We start from the raw sequence: 24,818 nt of genomic DNA on the forward strand, positions 1-24,818 counted from the left end.
TAAAACCTGGGAGAAAATAGGAAATTAATATATTTTTGCTATTGTATAAATAATTTTGAGTAATAAATAGGTAAAAGCATATTGAATAGAAGAAATAGCATTAGCAAAAGCTTAAAGCTTGTAAAACTACTCATCTCAAAATCACCACTAATCTCCATGTTGTCTAATTAAGTGGTCAGTTCTCAGATCATCAGTGGCTTTTGTCAAAATTGGTCATAGCAGCCACCTAGAAATACTAGTCTTACTTGGCTTCCAGGACTCTACACTCTTCTGACTTTTTTCCTTCTACATCCCTAGTCACTTTTCAGTTTTATTTATTCTTCGTATCCATTTAGACATATTCTCTTTTCACCTGCATTTATACCCTTGATGATCTTATTTTCTCAAGACCTCACAATAGTATTTTTCTTCATCTGTTATAGGTAAATGCACAAACTGGCTTGGTTGGAAAGACTTGACCTAGGCAATAATGATTTCAGTGAGCTGGCAAGCCATCTCTATGCTACCATGCTCAAATTATGTCTTTCCTAGACTTCTTTCCTGATCTCTGGGCTTGTCTGTGCAACTGCATGAGTAACATCTCTGGTTGGTTCTAGAGTAGAGATTTCCAACTGAGCACCTAAAACTGAACTTCCAGTCTACCCAAAACCCTGCTCCACCTGGTCTTCCTCATCAGTCACTTGCAGCTGCATCCTTCTTATAATAAGAAAAATGGATGTGGTCCAAGCCACTGTCACTTCTTATTTGACTTACTACCTTAGCCTCCTATTTGATCTTCCTGCTTCTACTGTTGTCCCCTTCACTCTGTTTATAAGCCTGCAATCACAGATATTCTTTTAAAACAAATAAATAAAAGCCATACTGGTCTCCTAGGATGTCTTCAAGCAAGCAAAATAACCCTGCCTTAGAATCTCCATATTAGCATGCTCCTTCATTTCTTTTCAGCCTTGGCTCGAATTTCATCTTCTCATTGAGTACTTACCTGATCACCCTACTAAAAATTAAATCCTCATATGAATTCTCCCTATCTCCCTCTTCTGTTTAACTTTCCTCCATAGCACTTGTAACCTTTTAATATGTTGTTTTATATTATTATTTTGTTTACTCTAATTCTTCTCTACTGGATGTAAAGTCCTTTGAGGTAGGAATTTTTATCTGTTTTGGTCACTGCCATACCCCAGATCAGCACATAATAGTTTCTCAATAATAGTTTCTGAGTGAAGAAAGAATACATACTTTTTTTTTTTTTTTTTTTTTGCATTTCTGAGTATCTGATAGTGTCTGGGTTGCAGTAGTATTTCACTTAAAGTTCATAAAAGCCCTTTAAGGTAATTTCTACATCCATTTTAAATGTGATAAAACTAAAATTTCTGAGATTTCAATCAGTGATGCCTCAAGAATTCCTGTATAGACAGAACTTAAGGAGAGAATTCTGATTAGTGGGGAGATTAAAAAAAAAATTTCCGAAAAACACTGTCTTTTCTCATATTGTACTTTTACTTGAGAGTGCTTTGAGAAATGCTGACTGCATATGGAGTACACTTGAGTTCCCTGAAACTTTGACACCAACTCTTGCCCAAGGTTTGGTATTACTCTGTTTTCATGCTGCTATAAAGAACTGCTCCAGACTGAGTAATTTATAAAGAAAAGTTGACTCACAGTTCCACATGGCTGGGCAGGATTTAGAAAATTTTAAATCACGGCAGAATGGGAAGCGGGCACATCTTACATGGTGGCAGGCAAGAGAGAGCATGTAAAGGAGGAACTGTCAAGCTCTTACAAAGCTATCAGATCTCATGAGAACTCACCTACTTTCATGAGAACAGCATGGGAGAAATCACCCCCATGATCCAATCACCTCTCACTGGTCCCTCCCTCAATGTAGGGATTATGGGATTACAATTCAAGATGAGACTTGGGTGGGGACACAGAGCCAAACCATAGCAGTCTGACAACTATTCATAGCTGTAGCAGCTTTCAAGTCAATATATTTGGGAGACAATGACTACAGTTTGTCTATAACAGAAGTTCATTTAAGGGAGTAGAAAATAATAAGACTGGTGATGAAATTGTGCCATATTGTGAGGTTTTAGAATAGTTTGCTGATAATTGGGTTCAGCCATTGACTTCTAAACCTGTGGTGACTCTTAAAAATATTGAAGTGGGGCCCCACCCTACACCTCCCACTGGTATAAATATTTAATAAGCTTCTTGGATTTTTGTTAAGCAGCCAGCCCTTCATGCCAACCATATTGGCATTTGTGAAAAGATGCTGTAGATTATGGTAAACTACTAATGGGTTTCAGATGGCAGTGTGCATAGGTTTTGTGTATTTGAGATTTACTTCTTGCTGAAGATTACCCCTATACAATCAGGTAAATCTGACAAGAAGGTGGTTGGAATGTCTTTTAGAGCAATGTGTCATGCACTGCCTCACAATAGTATCTTTCTCCATCTATTATAGGTCAATGCACAAACTGGCCCAGTTGGAAAGACTTGACCTAGGCAATAATGAATTCAGTGAGCTGGTAAGCAAATGCATGTTCTAAACTTGATAAATATACTCCAAGAGATGATTTCTTTCGCTCTGTCTTTGTAAACCAAGGTATTAACTCGATTGCACATTTGCATTTGCTAAATGTAAAAATAAAAATCTGGGAGTTAATATTAGCTTTCACTTTTTGAGAAAAAAATGGGATCGAGCCAGATACAAATTGACAGTTTTGAACACCAACTATGTGGCAGGTCCATGTTTAGTATGTTACATGTGCTATCTCATTTCATCCTGATTAGACATGTTGCCATTTTAACTTTATGGAAATGAGCTTAAAATGGTCACTGTCATACATAGCTATTATGTAGCTGAACAGGGATTAAACTCAGACTTGATTAACTGCAAAGACCATACCTTAAAAACCTGCTTGGAGGCTTCTCGGTGCCATCACATCAGAGAAGCAAGTCACCAATGGCATTCTGGTTCTTACTGTACTGAAAGTGTCTTTCCAGTGAACACATATTACTACCTCACTGCTAGCAAGACTGGCAGAATTCTGCCTGCTCCTTTTAAGCATCCATTTGCTTTAAAATTTGCCTGAAGACCAAAGTCTCAAATGCAAATCAGAAAGCAAATACTTCCTACAAGACAACTCAGCTTTCCCTATCCAGAAGTCTTCTACTTGAATATCTTCAAATTTCAAAATATTCAGTTCCTCTAAAGTATATTTTAAGTATTTTAAAATTAAAACATTTAAATAAGCAATCCATTCCCTGTCCCAGGTCTATTACTAAATATGTGACTTTGTGCAAGTTGTATAACATCTTTTAGCCTCATTTTTCTCATGTGTAAAATGGGGATTATAATGTCCTCACACAGGGCTTGTGTGAGAATTAAATGAGATAATGTATGTATAGGATCTGACAAAAGTTATTCACATAAATGCCAGTGTGCAAGGATGAAGGGTTTAATTCAAACTGTATTTTGAATGCACAAAGAAAATTAATTTGTTTTACTTCAACCATAGCTAATCTGATTATTACCCCAGCCTCCATTAGTTGTTTATTAAGGATAAAAATCAACTTTTATTCTTTTGCGATTAAGTTTATCTGATTTAAGAAGTTAGGTAGTCTCTTCATGTTGTGTTCGTCTTTCTTGCATAAAAATTCCCAGTCTCTCATGTTCCTCTCTCCATCCCCTGCTTTCCTCCCTAAGATGGAACTTAGATATGTGCAGAGGAGTCTAGGTTTCTTTGTGACCTGAGCAAAAGGGACTCTCTGGCCTCAGGCTGGTTTTCAGAAGTAGGCTGACAGTATATGCTGGTCTCTGGGCTGCTGTCTGCAGCTGATGCTGCCTCCTGTGTTAAATTGTCAGTTCTGAATCCGCAGTCAGGTCTTTTGCTCTGTCTTTGTAAACCAAGGTATTAACTCGATTGCACATTTGCATTTGCTAAATGTAAAAATAAAAATCTGGGAGTTGATATTAGCTTTCACTTTTGGAGAAAAAAAAAAGTGAAAGGCTCAGGCACAACTCTCTAAGGAGAATTGGTCGTCTTCCTCTTTGGGCATTTCAACACTCAGCTCTCACTGGCTATGAATGAATGAGACTGTGACCTGTCCTCCCTCTAGCACAGGATAAAAAGTCCATCCCCAGTTTGTGTTGTGAAGGGCCCTCACCAGCCGTAATCCCAGCAGTGGCCCCATGGCATGTCTGCTGGCTCTGAGAGTCTGTATAACATACAAACTGAGAGACACCCAGTAAAGCTGAACTCCAGAGACTTCTTTACCTGTCAGATTACACAGTCAATTTACTCTGCTTTGGATGCACCCAGGTTGTTACAAAGCAGTTTGCCAAGTAGCCTCAACACAGATATTAAGGCAAGAGAACCTCGTACATACATAGCCTAATGCACCTCAGGAATTTTTAAAGGAGATATTTAGTAATGCAGGTAGAGAGATTGTTGAGGGTGGTAAATAACAGATGGTGGCAAAACTAGTAGTTTTATACTTATTACTTTATAAATCAGTTGTTAAGGATCTAAGATCTGCCCACACTTCAGCAAACATTCAGTACGTTAAATGAATTTTAATTCCATCAGGTATATTAGTCTGCAAGTGTTTCATATGAAGATATGTGAATCAGTATTTTACTGAAAACATCTGGGTCAACAACAATGAATAGGGTGGGTTTATTTTTCAAAACTAGATGTACTAAAAGTAAATTTTAAATTATTTTAATAATGTATGATTTATGGTATCTAAAAAATCCTCTGTTCGGAAATAACTTTTATTTTATGATATGCCAGTATTTTATGCTAGGCACAAAGTAAGTCTCTTTTTCCATTTTCTTACTTTTGCATTTGTTCTAGGAGGTTTTATTTGGTAATGCCTAGGTATTGGAAGGGTGTAACTGTGTAACTTCTTGTTTGTGATATTACTCACTTTTAATCATAGTTTGACTATTATTAGTCATATGCATGGAACTGACTGTTGTTGGAACAGTAACAACTTTTTTTTGCCTTTTTGCTAGTATATTTCTTCTGAGTTGTTCTTTTATTTATAAGCAGAGGGAATAAGTGGGTGATGATGCTCTGTGCTTGAAAATTCGTGTAGTTCTTGGCAGTTAAGGTGTTTGAGTTGTTCAGCAATTGATATTGAAGGTTAATCTTCTAATACATGTCATACTTAGGTATGTGAGACAGGTGGCATTGTCCCATCATTAGGTGGCCAGTCATGGGCATGGGGGCAAGAGGATGCTTAGGAAGAGTTAAGCTTGCCTTAAAGTGAAACCAGTTGAACACTTCCTTTCACTTCATTTTGACATGTTCTTTGGTATTTTATTTTTGCATTGAGTATTGTGATTGCAAAATAATTGGTTCACTGAATGGGACTATTTGTCCAGAATCGTACACGTGTAGCATACCCAGATGAATGCTACTTCTGTACATGTCTTCAGATTCATATATACTGTACATGGAACAGCAACAACTTTTAATGAGAAAATAAGAGACTTTGCTCTTGTAAGAGGCCTCTAGAAGCAATGTCATGTGGAGGAGAGATCAAATTATCTTCTGTAGCTAGATGTTGACACCATAGGATATTACCATTACATGATTTGTTTTTGCATGACATGGTAAAGAGACAATGTAGAAAGTAGATGACTATAATTTTAAAAATAAAATCTGAAGGCCTAATGAGAACTGAAGTTGGCTTCCTTGAGAAGCAATGTAAATGTCTCAAATAAGATTCAGAGTAGAACTATCTACTTATGGAAGCATTTGTAATAATGGAAAATTCTAAACAAAGGGAATTATTTTATAATTTTAACAGCCGTCATCCCCAGAAGATATTGGGCAAAGTTCTGAGAACATAATAAATATTTTATGAGGTTTTTTTGTTTCTTTCATGAATTGTTTTGCTCGACATAAAATTAATAAATATTCATTTTTTAAAAAAAAATTAGAAAGCTAAAAAGTGAAAAAATGAAAGTAAGGATCATTCATGATCTCATCCTGTATATAACCATTATTAATATTTTTTTGGTATATTTTTCCCCTCACTCCCATTGTCTTTTAATGAAGTAAAACAAGTATTATTTGGGGTCAGATCAAAGATGAAACACTATTAGGCTGATATATGGAAGCAGGTAACATCAACCCTTAAAGATCATCTGTCTACTCTGAAGAACAGGCTTCTGTGTCACAGAATAATTAGGAACTCCCAACTGTGGTGGAACAGTCAGGGAGAGTAAAACAGATTCCTTGACTACCATCAGGCTAGAAAGCCCTATGGTAGGAACATTTTTCAGGTGTATATATATCTATCCAATGAACTAAAAGTCTGTATTTGTCCTGAGCTGGTAGAAGAAATAATGGATTCTCCCTCAAAGCACATCACCATGCATGAGAAATATACAGGAAAATGGAGGAGATTGTGCAGCAGAGCTTGAAGGATGAAGGGATCATCCTTTTTGCTGACTATGGCCAACCCTCTCCTAATCCAGACACAGCTTCAAGCTGCAAGCGTCCTTCACTGCCTCTCTCCTCCCCTCCCTGTGCTGGAAAGAAGAGGGCTGTTCTATAAAGGAGATTGTCACTCTGGGCCCCAACCACTCTGCCATGGGAACCTTCATCAGAAGAGTCAATCCTAAGAAACAAAATGTACTTTTTCGTAAGCCAGAAAGAAAGAAGATCCCAGCCCAGAGGAGACTAACAAACTAAGTGGGAAATAGTCTATATGTGGTTTAGAGTTCAGGAATTCAAAAAAAGCAGCATGGGCAGGGATCAACTGACCACAGAGTGACAATGGGTAGCAGGGAAGGAAAACAGGGAGTACAATGGCTGTTGGAGCAGCAGCTCCCCTTATGTGAAATTCGCTTGTCTTTGCCCCCACCAAAGGACTCCTAAAAAGAGTAACTGGAGAGTGCTGTTTCAAGAAGGACCCAGTTTCCTTACCCTGTGCTGTTCAAGCAGAAAGTACTTGAATAGGTTTTAAATTGTACTATAAGTATGGCGTAATACATACTGGTTATATGTGTCTACACAAATATTTCTACCTACCAAATTGGAATTACAGTGGTCATCTTATTTTATTTTAAAGCATGGTTGTCAAATTCAAATAATTAGATTCCTTACGGACCTTATAATTTATAACTTTTCTTTGTAGTTAAACTAGAAAGACTGCCAAATAATAGATATAAAATAAATACTAAATTAAGATCTGAGTTTAAAAGAAAAAAATGAAATCAAAGAGGCTTGACATTTTATTACATCAATGTTTTTCATTAAAAAGATAATAAAGTTTATTATAAAATTAACTAAGAGGTATAGTTAAGTGTGGAGGAAAAAAAGGTGAAACACAAAATACTGGTCAACAAGTAATTGGGGTAATTTATAGAGTGGTGTTCCTATTGGAATGTTAATTTCTGGGTTAGAGAAGTGATTTGATTAACATGAGGAGAACATTAAAAACTTTACACCTGAAATTCTCTTGTAGCTTTGGGGCTAGGGTTGCTAGTAATTTTCCAATACGGGACACTAATGTCCAAAGCATGGTTAGGTACTAAATACCAGACCAGAACATGAAAAAACCTATTTAAGAACTAGGGATATATTGAGAAAATGTTATTGTTTGTATAGCGAAGTAGGAGAACTAGAATATGCTGCTCTGCTTTCTGAAATATAAATTCAGGGAACTAGCTCACTTATGGGAACTTGTTATCTAGAAGGTTTTATAGGGCTGGCAGGCAAGGTAGAAATCCTGGAAATCCAGGTCAAAGCTAATGCTGCAAAGGCCAGTCAGCAAGGTGAGCTGGCAGGCTGTCTTAAGGAAGGATGGTTAGTGAAGATGACTTTCACAAACATGTATCCCATAAGATAGTGTATGTAATATATGTTTAAGTGACAGAACATAATAAAACGTACCCTGTGAACCCACTATGAGGTTCTTACCAGCTGTAACATTGCCAATCATGTGCAGCTGCCTGTATCCTCCTTCCCAATCGCATCATTCTGTCTTATCCCTAGAGATAACTACAATCCTGAATTTAACATTCCCCTGCTATAGTTTTATCCCATTTGTATGTTACACTTTGCTTTTTCTCAAGTTTCTAAAAATGTAACTATACCACAATGTATTTATCTTATCCTTCCTTATCTTCATGAACAATCACTTTTCTCCAGTTGTTTGTTATTACATTGTTGCAATGAATATTCTTATAAGTGTTCATATGCAAACGTTTATCTAGGGTATACATTTGGAACTGGACTTTCTTGGTCATAAGTTATGCACATATTCATCCTAAAAAAAGTCTCTTTGTCAAAATATTTGTACTCATTTACCAATGATGTGTAAGAGTTCTTGTGCTTCCTATCTTCCCCAACACTTGACAGTGTCAAGCTTCTTATTTTTGCCAAAAAAGGGCTGCAAAATATCATCTCATTATTATCTTAATTTGTCTATCCCTGATTTCTACTGAGATGGATGATTTTTTTCATATGTTTGTGGCAGTTTGTGTTTTCTCTTTTGTGAAATTACTGTTTATGTATATTCTTGCTCATTTTTCTACTGGTTGTCTTCTTGTTGATTTATGGAAATCTTTGATATATTTTACATACTGATCCTTTGTTGGCTATAGGTACTGTAGTTAGTTCATTTCAGTCTCTGCAGAGTCTTTTTACTTTACATGGTATATTTTGATGGATAGGTCTTAAATGTAATATAAAATGTATGCATTTTTGTGTATAGCACATTTTCTGTTTTGCTTAAGAAGTCCTTCCCTCCCCAGAGCCAAAACAATTTTTTCATATGTTTTCTTCTAAACATTTGAAGATTTCATGATTAAATTGGTTTCTGTGGGGGGCTTAATTATTTATACTGTGTATTTTTTCCCACAGACTCATCTTTCCAAGCACCATTTATTAAGTAGCACTTCCTTTCAACATGAATATGAGTATCACCTGTTAACAAAACGTGATTTCTATACATTCATGAGTTACTTTCTTCATTTTTTAGGTACAAAAACTACATGATTGTAATTAGCACAAACAATAAGTTTTGACAGCAGATAGGACAAGTCTCTCAAACTTAGGCATCTGTATGTTTACTTTTTGTAAACATTTAGAATCAGTTCATCAAGTTTCTCAAAAAGAAAAAATGTTGGGACTTGATTAGCACGGCATTGACCCTATAACACAACTTTTTACTGGAATGATAATAAAGAGTTTTTTATCCTTTTATCATATCAAATCTTTTTAGGCATCAATGTGACATACATCTTCATTTATTTTCTATTTTAATATCTAAGTTTTGTGATTTTCTTCAGAAAAAGATTTCACACATTTTTAATTAATTTCTTCCTAAATACATTACTTTTAAATTGTAGATACAAATGTGCCTCTTCAAAAATTATAGTCTCCAGTTGCTTGTTGCAGGATTTTATTTTTTCTTCCAAATTTATTTTAGGTTCGGGGGTATTGATATCCCATTTTTTTTCTTTTATTTTGTTAATACAAAATATCTAACATAAAACCACCTTTGCTTTTCTGAAATACATACAAATATTCTTACAAACCTTCTATATAAATTATCTGGTTCATTCCTGCTTAGAATTTGTAAAAAATCTGTACTAATTAGTGAGATTTATATACATTATTCTTGCATACTTTATCTGTAGGTTCATATTACTCATCAATTTTGGAAAATTATCAGCCCTGTCTCTTTAAATGTTTCCTGTTCTGTCTCTCCTGCTAGAATTTAGATTAAATATAAATATGAATATAAACTCATAAATGCTTAGGAATCACTATTTTTATTAATTATTTTAATTTTTTTCCTGAAAAAGCAATCAGAGAAGAGGTGATTTTAAAATATTTCTTTCATACCCTTAAAGAGAGTTTTTTTACTTTTTTACATAAAAGTATGCAGTATTAATTCCCCCAAAATTTAGAGCCTTGATGAAGAGTTCATTTTGAGAGTGTTTTCAACTTTTTTGAACTACTTAAGGTACCCATTACTCACAAAGATATTTCTAAATTATAGGCTACTCATATAATAACAACAAAGTATTATTTTAAAAGCAAAATATCTTAATGATAGCAGCAAAAATATTTAAAGAGCAAGAAAAATTATTCTATGTGAAAAAGAAAATATTTAATTTTTTAAACAATGTAAAGTTGGATTGAATTTATAAGTTCAAAATTTCAGCAGGAAATGAGTAGTATCATTTTATCTAACATATGAAACAGTAAATCAGGCAATATATTTTAAAATATTTCATAAATTCAGCCATACATGGATTATATTAGAAGACTTGTATTCTATAAAACTTCTTTATAAAAAAGCTTTAGGTGATGGATCCAATATGGCTGAATAGGAACAGTTCTGGAGTGCAGTTCCCAGCAAGAACAATGCAGAGGTTGTGTGAACACTGCATTTCCAAATGAGTTATTGCTGCCCACAGACCAGGAGATTCCTGGGCTGAAAAGTGCCACGAGTTTCCAGCATGGCTGTTTCGGCTGGCACAGTGGGTCTCCACACAAAATCTCACACAAATGTGGGTGGCCATTTCAATTGGTGCCTGCCTGGAATGCCTGGGAGATAGAACCCATTCAACTGAAAAAAGGGGAGCTGAAACAGGGAGCCAGGTGATCTGGCTTGGCGGTTCTCACCCCCACAAAGAACAGCAATCTGAAACACTCTGGATTGAGAGTTTCACAGCAAGTGCAGCTATACCTGGGACAGTCCAGCTCTGTTGAGGGGTGGGCATTCGCAACTACCGAGGCAGTCTACCACTACCGAGACAGTCCGCCACTACCAAGGCAGTCCATCATTACTGAGGTAGACCACATTTACCAAGGCAGTTCTAACTATACCTCTATAAACAAAACCACAAGTTCAGACAGCAGCTGGGCAGAGCCCACGGCAGCTCAGCAACACTTTGGCTGACAGATTGTGACTAGGCTACCTCCTTCCTGTGCAGGGCAGATCTGAAAAAAGGGAGCAGCACGTCAGGAACATGTAAATAAAGCCCCACCTTCCCAGGACAAAGCACCTGGGGAAAAAGGCGGTTATGAGTTCTGTTCCAGCAGACTTAAACGTACCTGCCCAGTAGCTCTGAACAGAAAAACAGAGCTCACAGCTCAGCACTTGAGCTCCTATAAGGGACAGACTGTCTCCTCAAGTAGCTCCCTGACCCTCACATATCCATAGAGTCACCTCATAAAGGAGAGCTCAAGCTGACATATGGCAGGTATCCCTCTGGGACAAAGATAAAAGAAAAAGAAACTGGCAGCAATCCTTACTATTCTGCAGCCACTGACACTGATCCCCAGGCAACAAGGATCTGGGGTGGACCTATAGCACTCCTACAGCAGAGGGGCCTGTTAGAAGGAAAATGAAACAAGCAGAAAGATATGACTTCATCATCAGCAAAAAGGATGTCCTCTCAGAGACCCCATCCAAAAGTCACCAACTACAAAGACCACAGATAGATAAATCCACAAAGATGGGAAAAAACCAGCACAAAAAGGATGAAACCACTCAAAACCAGAATGACTCTCCTCCTCCAAGGGATCACAACTCCTTGCCAGCAAAGGAATAAAGCTGGATGGGGAATGAGTCTGATAAATTGACAGAAATAGGCTTCAGAAGTTGAGTTATAACAAACTTCTCTGAGCTAAAAGAACATGTTCCAACCCAATGCAAAGAAACTAAGAAACTTGAAAAAAATGTTTGACGAAAGGCTAGCAAGAATAAACAGCTTAAAGAAGAATATAAATGACTTAACGGAGCTGAAAAACACAACACGAGAACTTCACGAAGCATACAGAAGTTTCAATAGCCAAATCGATCAAATAGAAGAAAGGATATCAGAGATTGAAGATCAACTCAATGAAATAAAATGAGAAGGCAAGATTAGAGAAAAAAGAGTGAAAAGGCATATAATAATCAGACTCACAAGGGTTGAAATGAAGGAAAAATGTTAAGGGCAGCCAGTAAAAAAGGATGGGTTACCCATAAAGGGAAACCCATCAGACTCACAGTGGATCTCTGCACAGAAACCCTATAAGCCAGAAGAGAGTGGGGGCCAATATTCAACACCGTTAAAGAAAAGGACTTTCAACCAAGAATTTCATATCCAGCCAAACTAAGCTTCATAAGCAAAAGAGAAATAAAATCCTTTATGAACAAGCAATTGCTGAGAGACTTCATCACCACCAGGCCTGCCTTATAAGAACTCCTGAAAGAGCACTAAAAATAGAAAGGAACAACCAGTACCAGCCACTCAAAAATGGTAAAAAGCATCAACACAATGAAGAAACTGCATTGACTAAGGGGCAAAACAACTAGCTAGCATCAAAATGGCAGGATCAAATTCACACATAACAGTATTAACCTTAAATGTAAATGGGCTAGATGCCAAAAGACACAGACTGGCAAATTTGATCAAAAGTCAAAAACCATCAGTGTGCTTTATACAGGAAACCCATCTCACATGCGAGGACTTGCATAGGCTCAAGATAAAGGGATTGAGGAAGATTTACCAAGCAAATGGAGAGCAAAAAAAAAGCAAGAGTTGCAATCCTAGTCTCTGATAAAATAGACTTTAAACCAACAAAGATCAAAAGAGACAAAAAGGGCATACTTAATGCTAAAAGGATCAATGCAACAAAAAGAGCTAACAATCCTAAATATATATACACCCAATACAGGAGCACTCAGATATATAAAGCAAGTTCCTAACAACCTACAAAGAGACTTAGATTCCTACACAATAATAGTGGGTACTTTAACATTCCACTGTCAATATTAGACAGATCAACAAGACAGAAAATTGACAAGATTATCCAGGACTTGAACTCAGATCTGGAGCAAGTGAACTGAATAGATATCTACAGAAATCTCCACACCAAATCCACAGAATATACATTCTTCTCAGCACCACATCACACCTACTCTAAAATTGACCACATAATTGGAAGTAAATCACTCCTCAGCAAATGCCAAAGAATGGAAATTATAATGAACAGTCTCTCAGACCACAGTGCAATCAAATTAGAATTTAGGATTAAGAAACTAACTCAGAACCACACAACTTCATGGAAACTGAACAACTGGCTCTTGAATGTTGACTGGATAAGCAATGAAATGAAGGCAGAAATAAAGTTGTTCTTCAAAACCAATTACCAGAATCTCTGGGACACATTTAAAGCCATGTCTAGAGGAAAATGTATAGCAATAAATGCCCACATGAGAAGTAAGGAAAGATCTAAAATCAATACCCTACCATCAAAATTGAAAGAGCTAGAGGAGCAAGATCAAAAAAATACCAAAGTTGGAAGAATACAAGAAATAACTAAGATCAGAGCAGAACTGAAGGAAATAGAGACACAAAAAACACTTCAAAAAATCAATAAATCCAGGAGCTGGTTTTTTTGAAAAGATCAACAAAATAGACAGACTGCTAGCCAGATTAATTAAAAAAAACAGAGAAGAATCAAATAGATAAAATAGTAATAAAAAAGAATCAAATAGATAAAATAGCAATAAAAAAGAATCAAATAGATAAAATAGCAAAAAAAACTATAAAGGGGATATCACCACTGATTCCACAGAAATACAAACTACCATCAGAGATTAATACAGAAAACTCTATGCACACAAACCAGTAAACCTGGAAGAAATGGATAAATTCCTGGACACTTGCACCCTCCCAAACCTAAACCAAGAAGAATTTCAAACCCTGAATAGACTAATAACAAGGGCTGAAGTTGAGGCAGTACTTCAACTTCAACTTACCAACCAAAAGAATCCCAGATCCAGATGAGTTCACAGCCGAATTCTACCAGACATACAAAGAGGAGCTGGTACCACTCCTTCTGAAACTATTCCAAACAATCCAAAAAGAGGGAATCCTTCCCAAATCATTTTATAAGACCAACATCATCCTGATACCAAAACCTGGCAGAGAATAAACAAAAAGGAAAACTTCAGGCCAATATCCCTGTTGAATATAGATGCAGAAATCTTCAATAAAATACTGGTAAACTGATTGCAACAGCACATCAAAAAGATTATCCATCACGATCAAGTAGGCTTCACCCCAAGGATGCAAGGCTGGTTCAACATACACAAGTCTATAAACATAATCCACCATATAAACAAAACCAAACACAAAAACCACATGATTATCTCAATAGATGCAGCAAAGGCCTTTGACAAAATTCAACAGCTCTTTATGCTAAAAACTCTCAATAAACTAGTTATTGACAGAATGCATCTCAAAATAATAAAACCTATTTACAACAAACCCACAGCCAATATCATACTGAATGGGCAAAAACTGGAAGCATTTCCTTTGAAATCTGGCACTAGACAAGGATGCCCTCTCTCACCACTCCTATTCAATATAGTATTGGAAGTTCTAGCCAGAGCAATTTGGCAAGAAAAAGAAATAAAGGGTATTCATTAGGAAGGGAGGAAGTCAGATTGTCTCTATTTGCAGACCACATGGTTGTATATTTAGAAGACCCCATTGTCTCAGTCCAAAATCCCCTTAAATTGATAAGCAACTTCAGCAAAGTCTCAGAATACAAAATTAATGTGCAGAAATCACAAGCATTCCTATACACCAATAACAGACTTAAAGAGAGCCAAATCAAGAACCAACTGCCATTCACAATTGCTACAAAGGGAATAAAATACCTAGGAATACAACTAACAAAGTATGTAAAGGACCTCTTCAAGGAGAACTACACATCACTGCTCAAGGAAATAAGAGAGGACACAAACAGATGAAAAAAACATTCCATGCTCATGATTAGGAAGAATCAATATTGTGAAAATGGCCGTCTGCCAAAAGTAATTTATAGATTCAGTGCTATCCCCATCAAGCTACCTATGACCCTCTTCACAGAACTGGGAAAAAAACTACCTTGAACTTCATATAGAACCAACAGAGAGCCCACATAGCCAAGACAATTATAAGCAAAAAGAACAAAGCTGGAGGCATCATGCTACCTGACTTCAAACTATACTACAAGGCTACAGTAATCAAAACAGCATGGTACTACTACCAAAACAGAGATATAGACCAATGGAACAGAACAGAGGCCTCAGAGGCAACACCACACATCTACAACCGTCTGATCTTTGACAAACCTGACAACAACAAGCAATGGGGAAAGGATTCCCTGTTTAATAAATGGTGTTGGGAAAACTGGCTAGCCATGTGCAGAAAGCAGAAACTGGACCCCTTTCTGACACCTTACACTAAAATTAACTCCTGATGGATTAAAGACTTAAACATAAGACCTAACCCCATAAAAACCCTAGAAGAAAACCTAGGCAAAACCGTTCAGGACATAGGCATAGGCAAGGACTTCATGACTAAACCACCAAAAGCATTGGCAACAAAAGCCAAAATAGACAAATGGGATCTAAGTAACCTGCAGAGCTTCTCCACAGCAAACAAAACAATCATTAGAGTGAACCAGCAACCAACAGAATGGGAAAACATTTTTACTATCTACCCGTCTGACAAAGGGCTAATGTCCAGAATCTACAAAGAACTAAAACAGATTTACAAGAAAAAAACAAGCCCATTCAAAAGTGGGCAAAAGATATGAACAGACACTTTACAAAAGAAGACATACATGAGGCCAACAAACATATGAAAAAATGCTCATCATCACTGGTCATTAGAGAAATGCAAATCAAAACTACATTGAGATACCATCTTACGCCAGTTATAATGGTGATCGTTAAAAAATCTGGAGACAGATGCTGGAGAGGATGTGGAGAACTAGGATCACTTTTACATTTTTGGTGGGAGTGTAAATTAGTTCAACCATTGTGAAAGACAGTGTGGCGATTCCTCAAAGACCTAGAAATAGAAATTCCATTTGACCCAGCAATCCCATTACTGGATATATACCCAAAGGATTATAAATCGTTCTATTATAAAGACACATGCACATGTATGTTCATTGTGGCACTGTTTACAATTGCAAAAACCTGGAACCAACCCAAATGCCATTGATGATAGACTGAACAAGGAAAATGTGGCACATATATATCATGGAATACTATGCAGCCATAAAAAACAATGAGTTCATGTCCTTTGTAGGGATGTGGATGAATATTGAAACCATCATTCTCAGCAAACTGACACAAGAACAGAAAAACAAACACCTCATGTTCTCACTCATAGGCAGGTGTTGAACAATGAGAACACATGGACACAGGGAGGGGAGCATCACACACTGGGGTCTCTTGTGGGGGAATAGGGGAGGAACAGGGTGGGGTAGGGAGGTTGGGGAGGGATAACATGGGGAGAAATGCCAGATATAGGTGACAGGGGGATGGAGGCAGCAAACCACATTGCCATGTATGTACCTATGCAACAATCAACAATCCTGCTTGTTTTTCACATGTACCCCATAACCTAAAGTGCAATAAAATCTATTTTTAAAAAAAGAAAAGCTTTAAAATATATTCTGCACTCTACAAATCACCATTTTAAATGCTTAGTAAGGCTACAGATTATAAGAAGCAAGAATTGTTAATCTCAATATTTAAATGGAATTTGTTTCTGTTGGCTTTACTCACTTTATTTTATAGAGTCAAACAAATTTCAAAGAAATGAATTAAATAAAAATTCCTAGAATCAAGATATTCTGAATGATACAGTAGAGAAGAAATAGATGGTGTGGGCTAAATAAATGATATGAATGTGTTTTCATAGAAATTTGAAACAGTTGAGTACTTATGCTAATGTTTTCATTCTAACTAAAATTGACTAGAATTAAATTAAACCCATTGTACTGAAAGCGTGGCAGCCAATATAGTCTCACCTCCCTAATTCACCCAAAGTGTGTTCATTTTTAATTACCTAAAATGCATGTATGCCTGAGGCAAGCCCTGTATTTACATAGCCAGAAATTTCTTTATAAACAATTATAGCCTAGGTTTGCCACACCTACTAATCAAATTGTGTAATTTATTCTTCAAGTCGAACTTACTTTTAAAATGAGCCAAATAATAAAATGCAATTTGTCATCCTATAACTGGCCACTCAATTTTAAGGAAAACACTTAAAATACGCTAATTTACTCCTCCATTTTCCTACCTTTGTAAAGCCACTAAGGCCGTAGATTGTATATATGTATCACAGACATTGCCAGAAGTTTTTAATAGGTCAAAAGAAACTTGAAAAATGAAACTTATTTTTGAAGTTATTGGGTCATGTCAATTTCTGTATCACTGAGAATCCAGTCAGCAGATGAAAACTATACTGATTATTTAACAAAGTTTAATATAAAGATGGTTTATCATGTGTGAGAAAACTAAAGGCGCCAAAGGGGGGATGGTGAAATTTCACAGTTGAAATAAGTCTGGGAAGCATCTAGCATCCCTAGGAGAAGAGCGTCGTGTAAGGAATTATGAGAATGTGAAGCTGGGTCTCCGACCTCTAAGGAGGGGTACCCATAGGCTAGTGTTGGTGTCTCTGACAGGGCATGAAGAGGCTGATTCTAGTCATGTGGAAAAATTGCACACCGGAAACACTTGCTGTTACTGAATTATAGTGTCACCACAGTGAAGTGTTGCTGAGGAAGTGCAAAGAGAAGGAGAATGTAAATAAAAAGAGCAAGTTTCTCTTGCTCCTCTAGCCTCTCCCCAAGACACCCAATTGTTAGAACCTAACATGGAGCCACTTGTCAAAACAGCAGTGTGGCTAACCCCAGAATTACGCCGTAGAAATTAAAAAGTTAGCTCACAGCTGAAAACCCATTGTTTAATAACCAGCAAGTCAGTACTGTGTCCTGAAAACAATAGACAAGCAGTGCTGATTTGTGTGACTTAATCTTGATGTCATTTTCTCCAGAAAGTTTTCCTTGCATGTGGCAGAGTACCCACCTCCCAACTGGTACTTGATGTTTATAGACAAATCATTTGATTTTAAAAGCAAACAGATCTCGGTCAATTCTCATCATCGGAATCATGCCTATATTTCTAACTCTAAACAATAGTAGAGCTAGAGAAAATGCTTTCATTTCTCTAAAAAGCAAATAATTTCATAATTAGCTGTGTTTTGAAGTATCAGTCCCAGTTTACTTTGAGACATACTTCCAAATGAGTTTCTTGATGAAACTTTAAAGTACAGAATTTGAAATCATGACCAATAAGTACATACACACATGCAACCATACATGTGTACATAAATAAATCTGCAGTCCCACTAACTCTGAAATTTGAAAGGAATCCTTGAAGAATCATTCAGTTAAAATGAACATTATGGCTGAAACTAATCCAGAGATATTTCTTTCAGAGGAGGATCAAATTGGGTTCTCTACTTTTATCAATGTAACATCTGTTGACCTATGGCTTTCATAAGCAGACTTCACTGTTGCACATAGAAGTAAAGAAACTCCTTTTCTTGCTCTTGAATTTTTCCTTTGCAAGCAGTAAAATAAATTATCTTTGCTTCTGTTTTCCAAGGAAGCAGTTTTTCCCTCATTGCCATTTCTCATTAGCAAAATATCATGACTGGGCACTATGAATGAGATTAATTAGCTCAGTTTGCATTTCCATAATGGATTTTTCTGAGAACGGCATGTATCTCTGTGTAGTCAAATACCCTGGTGATTCTGTCAATGGTTTCTACCAGAGAAATTGACGGGGGGAATAATATATAAATTAATTAAAAGCTTCCTGATGGAACAAGAGTAAAGCATATTAAATAAGAGTTCAAGTCTATAATCAAGACTTTACAGAGAATTTCCCCCTGCCAAAGAAAAAAAATCAGACTTTACAAAGAAAATAAGAGTATTCTGCAACTAAAGAGTAAACCCTATATACAACTCCTACTCACAACTCAAAAACATTCTTGAGTTGTGAATAAGAGTTGTAAATCACCCCCAAAAACTAAGAAAAATTACATTTAAAGTAATTCAAACTAACACCTTCATTTATATGCTGAAATGGAAATATCTAGATGTATTGTCAAAAAATTAATAGAAAAAAAATTATTTGACTTCAGGTTTCACAGCAAACCAAAACTAAAAGTAGAAACTCTGAAGAGAAATATAAAGAAAGGGAAAGGTGACATGGGGTGGAGAGATGCCATTGGTTAGACTGGCTGGGTAAGCTTCACTCTCAGAAGGTGCATTTTCATAAAAACTGGAAGGAGGTCAGGGAGTGATCCATGCAAATATCTGGGTGGAAGATTGTTCTATGCAGAGGGACCAGCAAGTACCAACACCTGAGTTGAGACCAAGCCTGACATGTGGACAGCAAGAAGCCCAGAAAGATGCAGTAGACCAGGTGAAAAAAATACTGGGAGATAAGTTAATTTGCAGAGTGGGAGAGAACCCTGTAAGACATTTTAAGGATTTAGGATTTTATTCTGAGTAAAATGGGAAGCTCTTTGGAAGGGTTTGAGCAAGTAGAACCTCGATCTGACTCACATCAAATTGTTACTTTATGTTACATTAGGTCGTATGTATTAATTACATTATCAGGACCACTTTACTATGTTGAGAATAGATGGGGCAGGTGGTGTCAGGGAAATCAGTTAAGTTATTTCAGTAATCAAGGCAGGAAATATTAGCATGCTGGGTTAGAGTAGTAGCAGTGGAGGTGGTAAGAACCCAATTTCTGGGTAAATGTTTAAAGCATAACTAGGAGAAGATATGGTAGGATATGAATTTTGTAAATTAGGAAAAACTTCTATCAAAAAAAATACAAAATTAGAAATACATAATTAGATCCAAAAGGGAATGTTATTCAAAATAAAAAGAAACTACAAATTTTTAATTACAAATAAAAATCATAAAATATAATTTTGAAAGCTGACAAAATGCCACAAACATCATAAAATCCAGAAAAATAACATAATAGCACACATCTATGTTTCCTTCACCCTTACATTTTGGTTTCAAGCTCTCTGAGAACCTTTTCATTTGACAAACATTGTTTAGTATTTTCTTTGGAGATCACAGAAAAACAATCCAGTCTTTCCTCTAATATGATTTTTAATATTGATAGTTTGGAAATGCTTACAATTTCATTGATAACACCTTGCAGTGTTTTAGAATTGTTATCAAATTTGGTAAAACATTTCCTTCCATATATTTCAAGCCTTCTTTTTCCTCCACCACCTATGTATTTATGGTGCCAGGAACCAAAAGACAGGTTTATGTCTCAATACATCCTTTGGTCCTGCACCTTCATGTCCTGCTGGTCAGGCGAGTGGGCATAGTGGGCAACAGGAGGATTTCCAGAAGCCATTCCTACATAAATTGTCTAGCTAGCATAAGTTAAGTACATACAGAAATTTTTGCAAATCATATAAATATAGTCCACAAAACCTGTATTAAGGGTATCCTCATACAAACTTCCTTTTAGCAAGCTTTGCAAAATGCCTAGGGCCATTCAATCACCTTAAGACATTAGAGAAATTGCAACAGAAGGAAGCAAGATAGACATTCTAGTTAAAATATCTTACTTTTATCCAGAATTCCAGGCCTAGGTATATACCTGTGTTACTTTTCTATTGCTGAATGGTTGCAAATTACCACAAATTCAGTAGATAAAGGCAATACAGAATTATTATCTTACAGTTCTGGAGGTCAGAAGTCCTAAAATCCAGGTCTCTTCAGGGCTGCACTCCTTCTAAAGGCTCTAGAGGAGAATCCATTTTCTCTCTTTCCCAGCTACTCATATTTCTTGCATGGCCCCTTCCTCACATTGCCTTAATCTCTGCCTCTATCATCACATTTTCTCTACCCTCTCTTACCCTCTTGCCTCTCTCTTCTAAGGACCTTTGTAATTACACTGGGCCCCCTCAGATAATCCAGGATAATTTCTCCATCTCAAGATTCTTTAATTAATCATATCTTTAATTTCTTTAACTATGTAAGATAACATTTTTAGGTTCTTGGAATTAGGATGTAAACACCTTTGGGGTGTCATTATTCAGTCTACTATAAGCTTGTCCGACCCTCGGCCCGTGAGCCACATGTGGCCCAGGATGGCTTTGAATGCAGATCTACACAAATTTGTAAACTATCTTAAAACATTATGAGATTTTTTTATGTGTGATTTTTTTTAACTTATCAGCTATCCTTAGTGTTAGTATATTTTATGTGTGGCTCAATACAATTGTGTTTCTTCCAATGTGGCCCAGGAAAACTAGAAGACAGCCTAGTCTACTACAATACCCAAGAAAATTGAAAATGCAATGTTCGCACAAAAACTCATACATGAATATGCATACCAACGTTTTGATAATAGTCAAGAAGTGGAAACAATACAAATGTCCATTGCCAGTTGAATGGAAGAGCATAATGTGGTGTATGTATACAATGGAGTATTATGTAGCAACAAAAGAGTGATTAAATGTCTCTTATGTGCTGCAACATGGTTAAACCTTGAAGACATTGTGCCAGCTAAAAGAAGCCAGAAACAAAAGGCTGTGTATTATATGATTTTTCTTATATGAAATCTCCAAAATAGACAAATCCACAATGACAGACAGTAGATTACTGCTTTCTAGGTACAGAGGGAGAGGAGAATGGGGAGAATGAGTATGGGTTTTTTGGGAAATGATGAAAATAAACTGGAATTAGTGGTGATAGTTAACAACTTTGTGAATATACTAAAAATCACTTAATTTTATATTCTAATAGGGCGAATTTTATGATATATCAGTTATATTTTAATGTTTTAAATCTTAAAAAAAAGTCTTACTTTTGCGAATATTCCAAAAACATGCGACCAAGTGAACACTTTTCCAGACTGCCTCCCAGGATCTAGAAAGGAATTCATGCAAATAAGAGCTTTAAAGCTTAAGCCTAATTAACTTCATGGTAAACCTTCCTCTAGGTAGAAGCAACAGGATTTGTTGACAGATTAGATATCAGTTATAAGAGGGAGAGTAGTTAAGGATAACTTCAAGATTTGAGACCTAAGTAGCTAAAAAAATGAAATTTCTAATTCCAAGTAGAAGACAATAAAAAATGAAGAGTTTTTTCAATTCTTGGTTTTTTTGTCATGATAAACACACATACACACATAACATGAGATTTACCCTCTTCTCAAATTTTTCAATAGACATTACATTATTGTTAACTAATAAGCACAATGTTGTGCAGCAGATCTCTAGAACTTTTCTATCTTGCATAACTGAAACTTTTGCCCATTGAACTGCAACTCCTCATTTTCCTCTCCTTCAGCCCCTGGAACCACCATTCTGCTTTCTGCTCCTATGGGTTTGACTTTTTCAGATATGTCGTTTCAGCAGAGTCATACGATATTTACCTTTCTGTATACTGGCTTATTTCTTTTAACCAAAATATCTCCAGGGTTCATCTATGTTTCCACATGATAGGAATTTCTTCTTTCTTGAGGCCAAATCATATTTCATTACATATATATATATATATATATATATACTACTCATCAGCCAATCCACTCATCCATTAGTGGTCATGTAGGACATTTATTTATTCATCCATCAGTGGACATTTGGGTCACTTACACATCCCAGCTATTATCAATAATGCTGCAATGAATATATGAGGACAAACTTTTTTGAGGTTCCTATTTCAATTCTTTTGGATAAGTATCCAAAATCATGATTGCTGGATCATATAGTAGTTTTATTTTTAATTTTTTGAAGAAACTTCATATTGGTTTTCATAATGACAACACCATTTTACATTCCCACCAACAGTACATAAGAGTTCCAGTTTCCCCACATCCTTGCCAACACTTATTAGTTTGGGTTTTTAAAATAATGTTTATTCTAACAGGTGTGAGGTGATATTTCATTTTGGTTTTGATTTGCATTTTCCTTATTATTAATGATATTGAGCATTTTTTTCATATACCTGTTGGTTATTTTTGTCTTCTTTTAAGAAATGTTTCTTTAGGTTCTTTCCTGTTTTTTAACAAGGTTGTTTTATTATTATTGAGCCTTTTTAATTCCTCATATATTTTAGATATTGATCCTTTATCAGATATGTAGTTTGCAAATATTTTCTCCCATTCTATACGTTGTTTCTTCACTTTGTTGATTGTTTCCTTTAACTTGCAGAAGCTTTTTAGTTTGCTGTAATCCTACTTGTCTATTGTTACTTCTTTTGTCTGTTCTTTCAGGTTATATCTAAAGAGTCTTTGTCAAGACCAATCCCAAGAAACTTTTTTCTATATTTTCTTCTAGAAGTTTTACAGTTTCAGGACATATATTACTTAAGTCTTCAACCCATTTTGAGTTGATTTTTGCATTTGGGGTAGAATAAGAGTCCAATTTCATACTTTGGCATATCCGACTTTCCCAACATTGTGGAGTTGTTGACACCTTTATTGAAGATAAGTTCATTAGTATAAATGTGTTTTATTTCTGGACTCTCTGTTTTATTTCATTGGCCTATATTGTCTGTTCTCTGTCCCTGTTCCATGCTGTTTCAATTATTATAACTTTTTAGTCGAATTTGAGATCAGATAGTGTGATGCCTCTAGCATCAATTCTTTTTTCTCAAGATTGCTTTGGCAATTTTTGAACTTTTATGATTTTATACATGTTTAGAATTGTTTTTTCTAATTCTGTAGGAAATGTCAAAATTCGTATGGAGATTGCATTAAATCTATAGATGACTTTGGGTAGTATGGGTATTGTAACAATATTAATTATTCCAATCCATGAACATAGGCTATCTTTCCGCTTATTTCTATCTTCTTCAATTTATTTCATCAACATTTTATAGTTTCCAGTGTACACATCTTTCACCTCTCTTGTTAAACTTATTCCTAAGTATTTTTATGCTTTCATAAATGGGATTTTTCTGATTTATTTTTGGACAGTTCATTTTCTGTATAAAAAACTGTTTTAATTTTATGTTGGGTTTTCGTGTTCCTCAACTTTACTGAATTTGTTTATTAGTTCTAATTTTGGTGGAACATTTCGGGCTTTCCATGTGTAAGAGCATGTCATCTATAAACAGAGACATTTTACATCTCTTTTCTATTTGCATGTCTTTCTATTTCTTTTTCTTGCCTAATTTCTCTGGCTAGGATTTTCAGTACTCTGTTGAAGAGAAGAAGTAATAGTGTGCATTCTTGTCTTGTTGAAGAGAAGAAGTAATAGTGTGCATTCTTGTCTTGTTCCTGATGTTAGAAGAAAAAGTTACAGTTTTTAACATTGAGTATGATGTTAGCTGTGGACTTGTCATGTATGACCTTTAGCGTGTTGAGGTACATTTTTTCTAGACTTACTTCGTTAAGAGTTTTTATCATGAAAAGATGTTAAATTTTGTCAAATACTTTTTCTGCATCTAATAAGATAATCATATGATTTTCATCCTTCATTTTGTTAATGTGGTGCATTTCAAATATTGATGTTGTACCATCCCTTTATTCCAGAGATAAATCCCACTTGCAAATGTTCTGTATTAAGCTGTTGTTGGGTGGAATATTCTGTACATGTTTGTTAGGTCCATTGGTACATAGGGCTTTTAAGTCCTCTGTTTTTGTTTTTGTTTTTTTATTGATCTGGAGTGTTCTAGCCATTGTTGAATGTAGAATATTTAAGTCCCTTACTCATATTATGTTGCTTCCTATTTCCTCCGTCAGTTCTATCAACATTTGCATTATATATTTAGAAGTTCTGATATTGGGTTTGCATATATTTATAATTGTTATAGCTTCTTGGTGAATGGACCCCTTTATCATTATATAATGTTCTTTATCTATTTTGACAGTTTTTAAAGTCCAATTTGTCTGATATAAATATTACCAGTCTTGCTGTCTTCTCATTACCATTT

At 35.7% G+C, this 24,818-nt stretch overlaps 1 protein-coding gene across 26 annotated transcripts in view; it reads left to right on the forward strand.

Moving 5' to 3' along the window:
* LRRC7 (leucine rich repeat containing 7) overlaps positions 1–24,818 on the forward strand; it is a 597,290-nt gene that overhangs the window by 389,723 nt on the left and 182,749 nt on the right. For all 26 annotated transcript variants that reach the window (XM_035251839.3, XM_078332210.1, XM_035251845.3 and 23 more), the window contains one exon: positions 2,465–2,528. In XM_035251839.3, the coding sequence (XP_035107730.3) occupies positions 2,465–2,528 (64 nt within the window). The remainder of the gene's footprint in view (positions 1–2,464; positions 2,529–24,818) is intronic.

The sequence above is a fragment of the Callithrix jacchus genome, chromosome 7, assembly GCF_049354715.1.
Source record: "Callithrix jacchus isolate 240 chromosome 7, calJac240_pri, whole genome shotgun sequence".
Taxonomy (NCBI): Eukaryota; Metazoa; Chordata; class Mammalia; order Primates; family Cebidae; genus Callithrix; species Callithrix jacchus.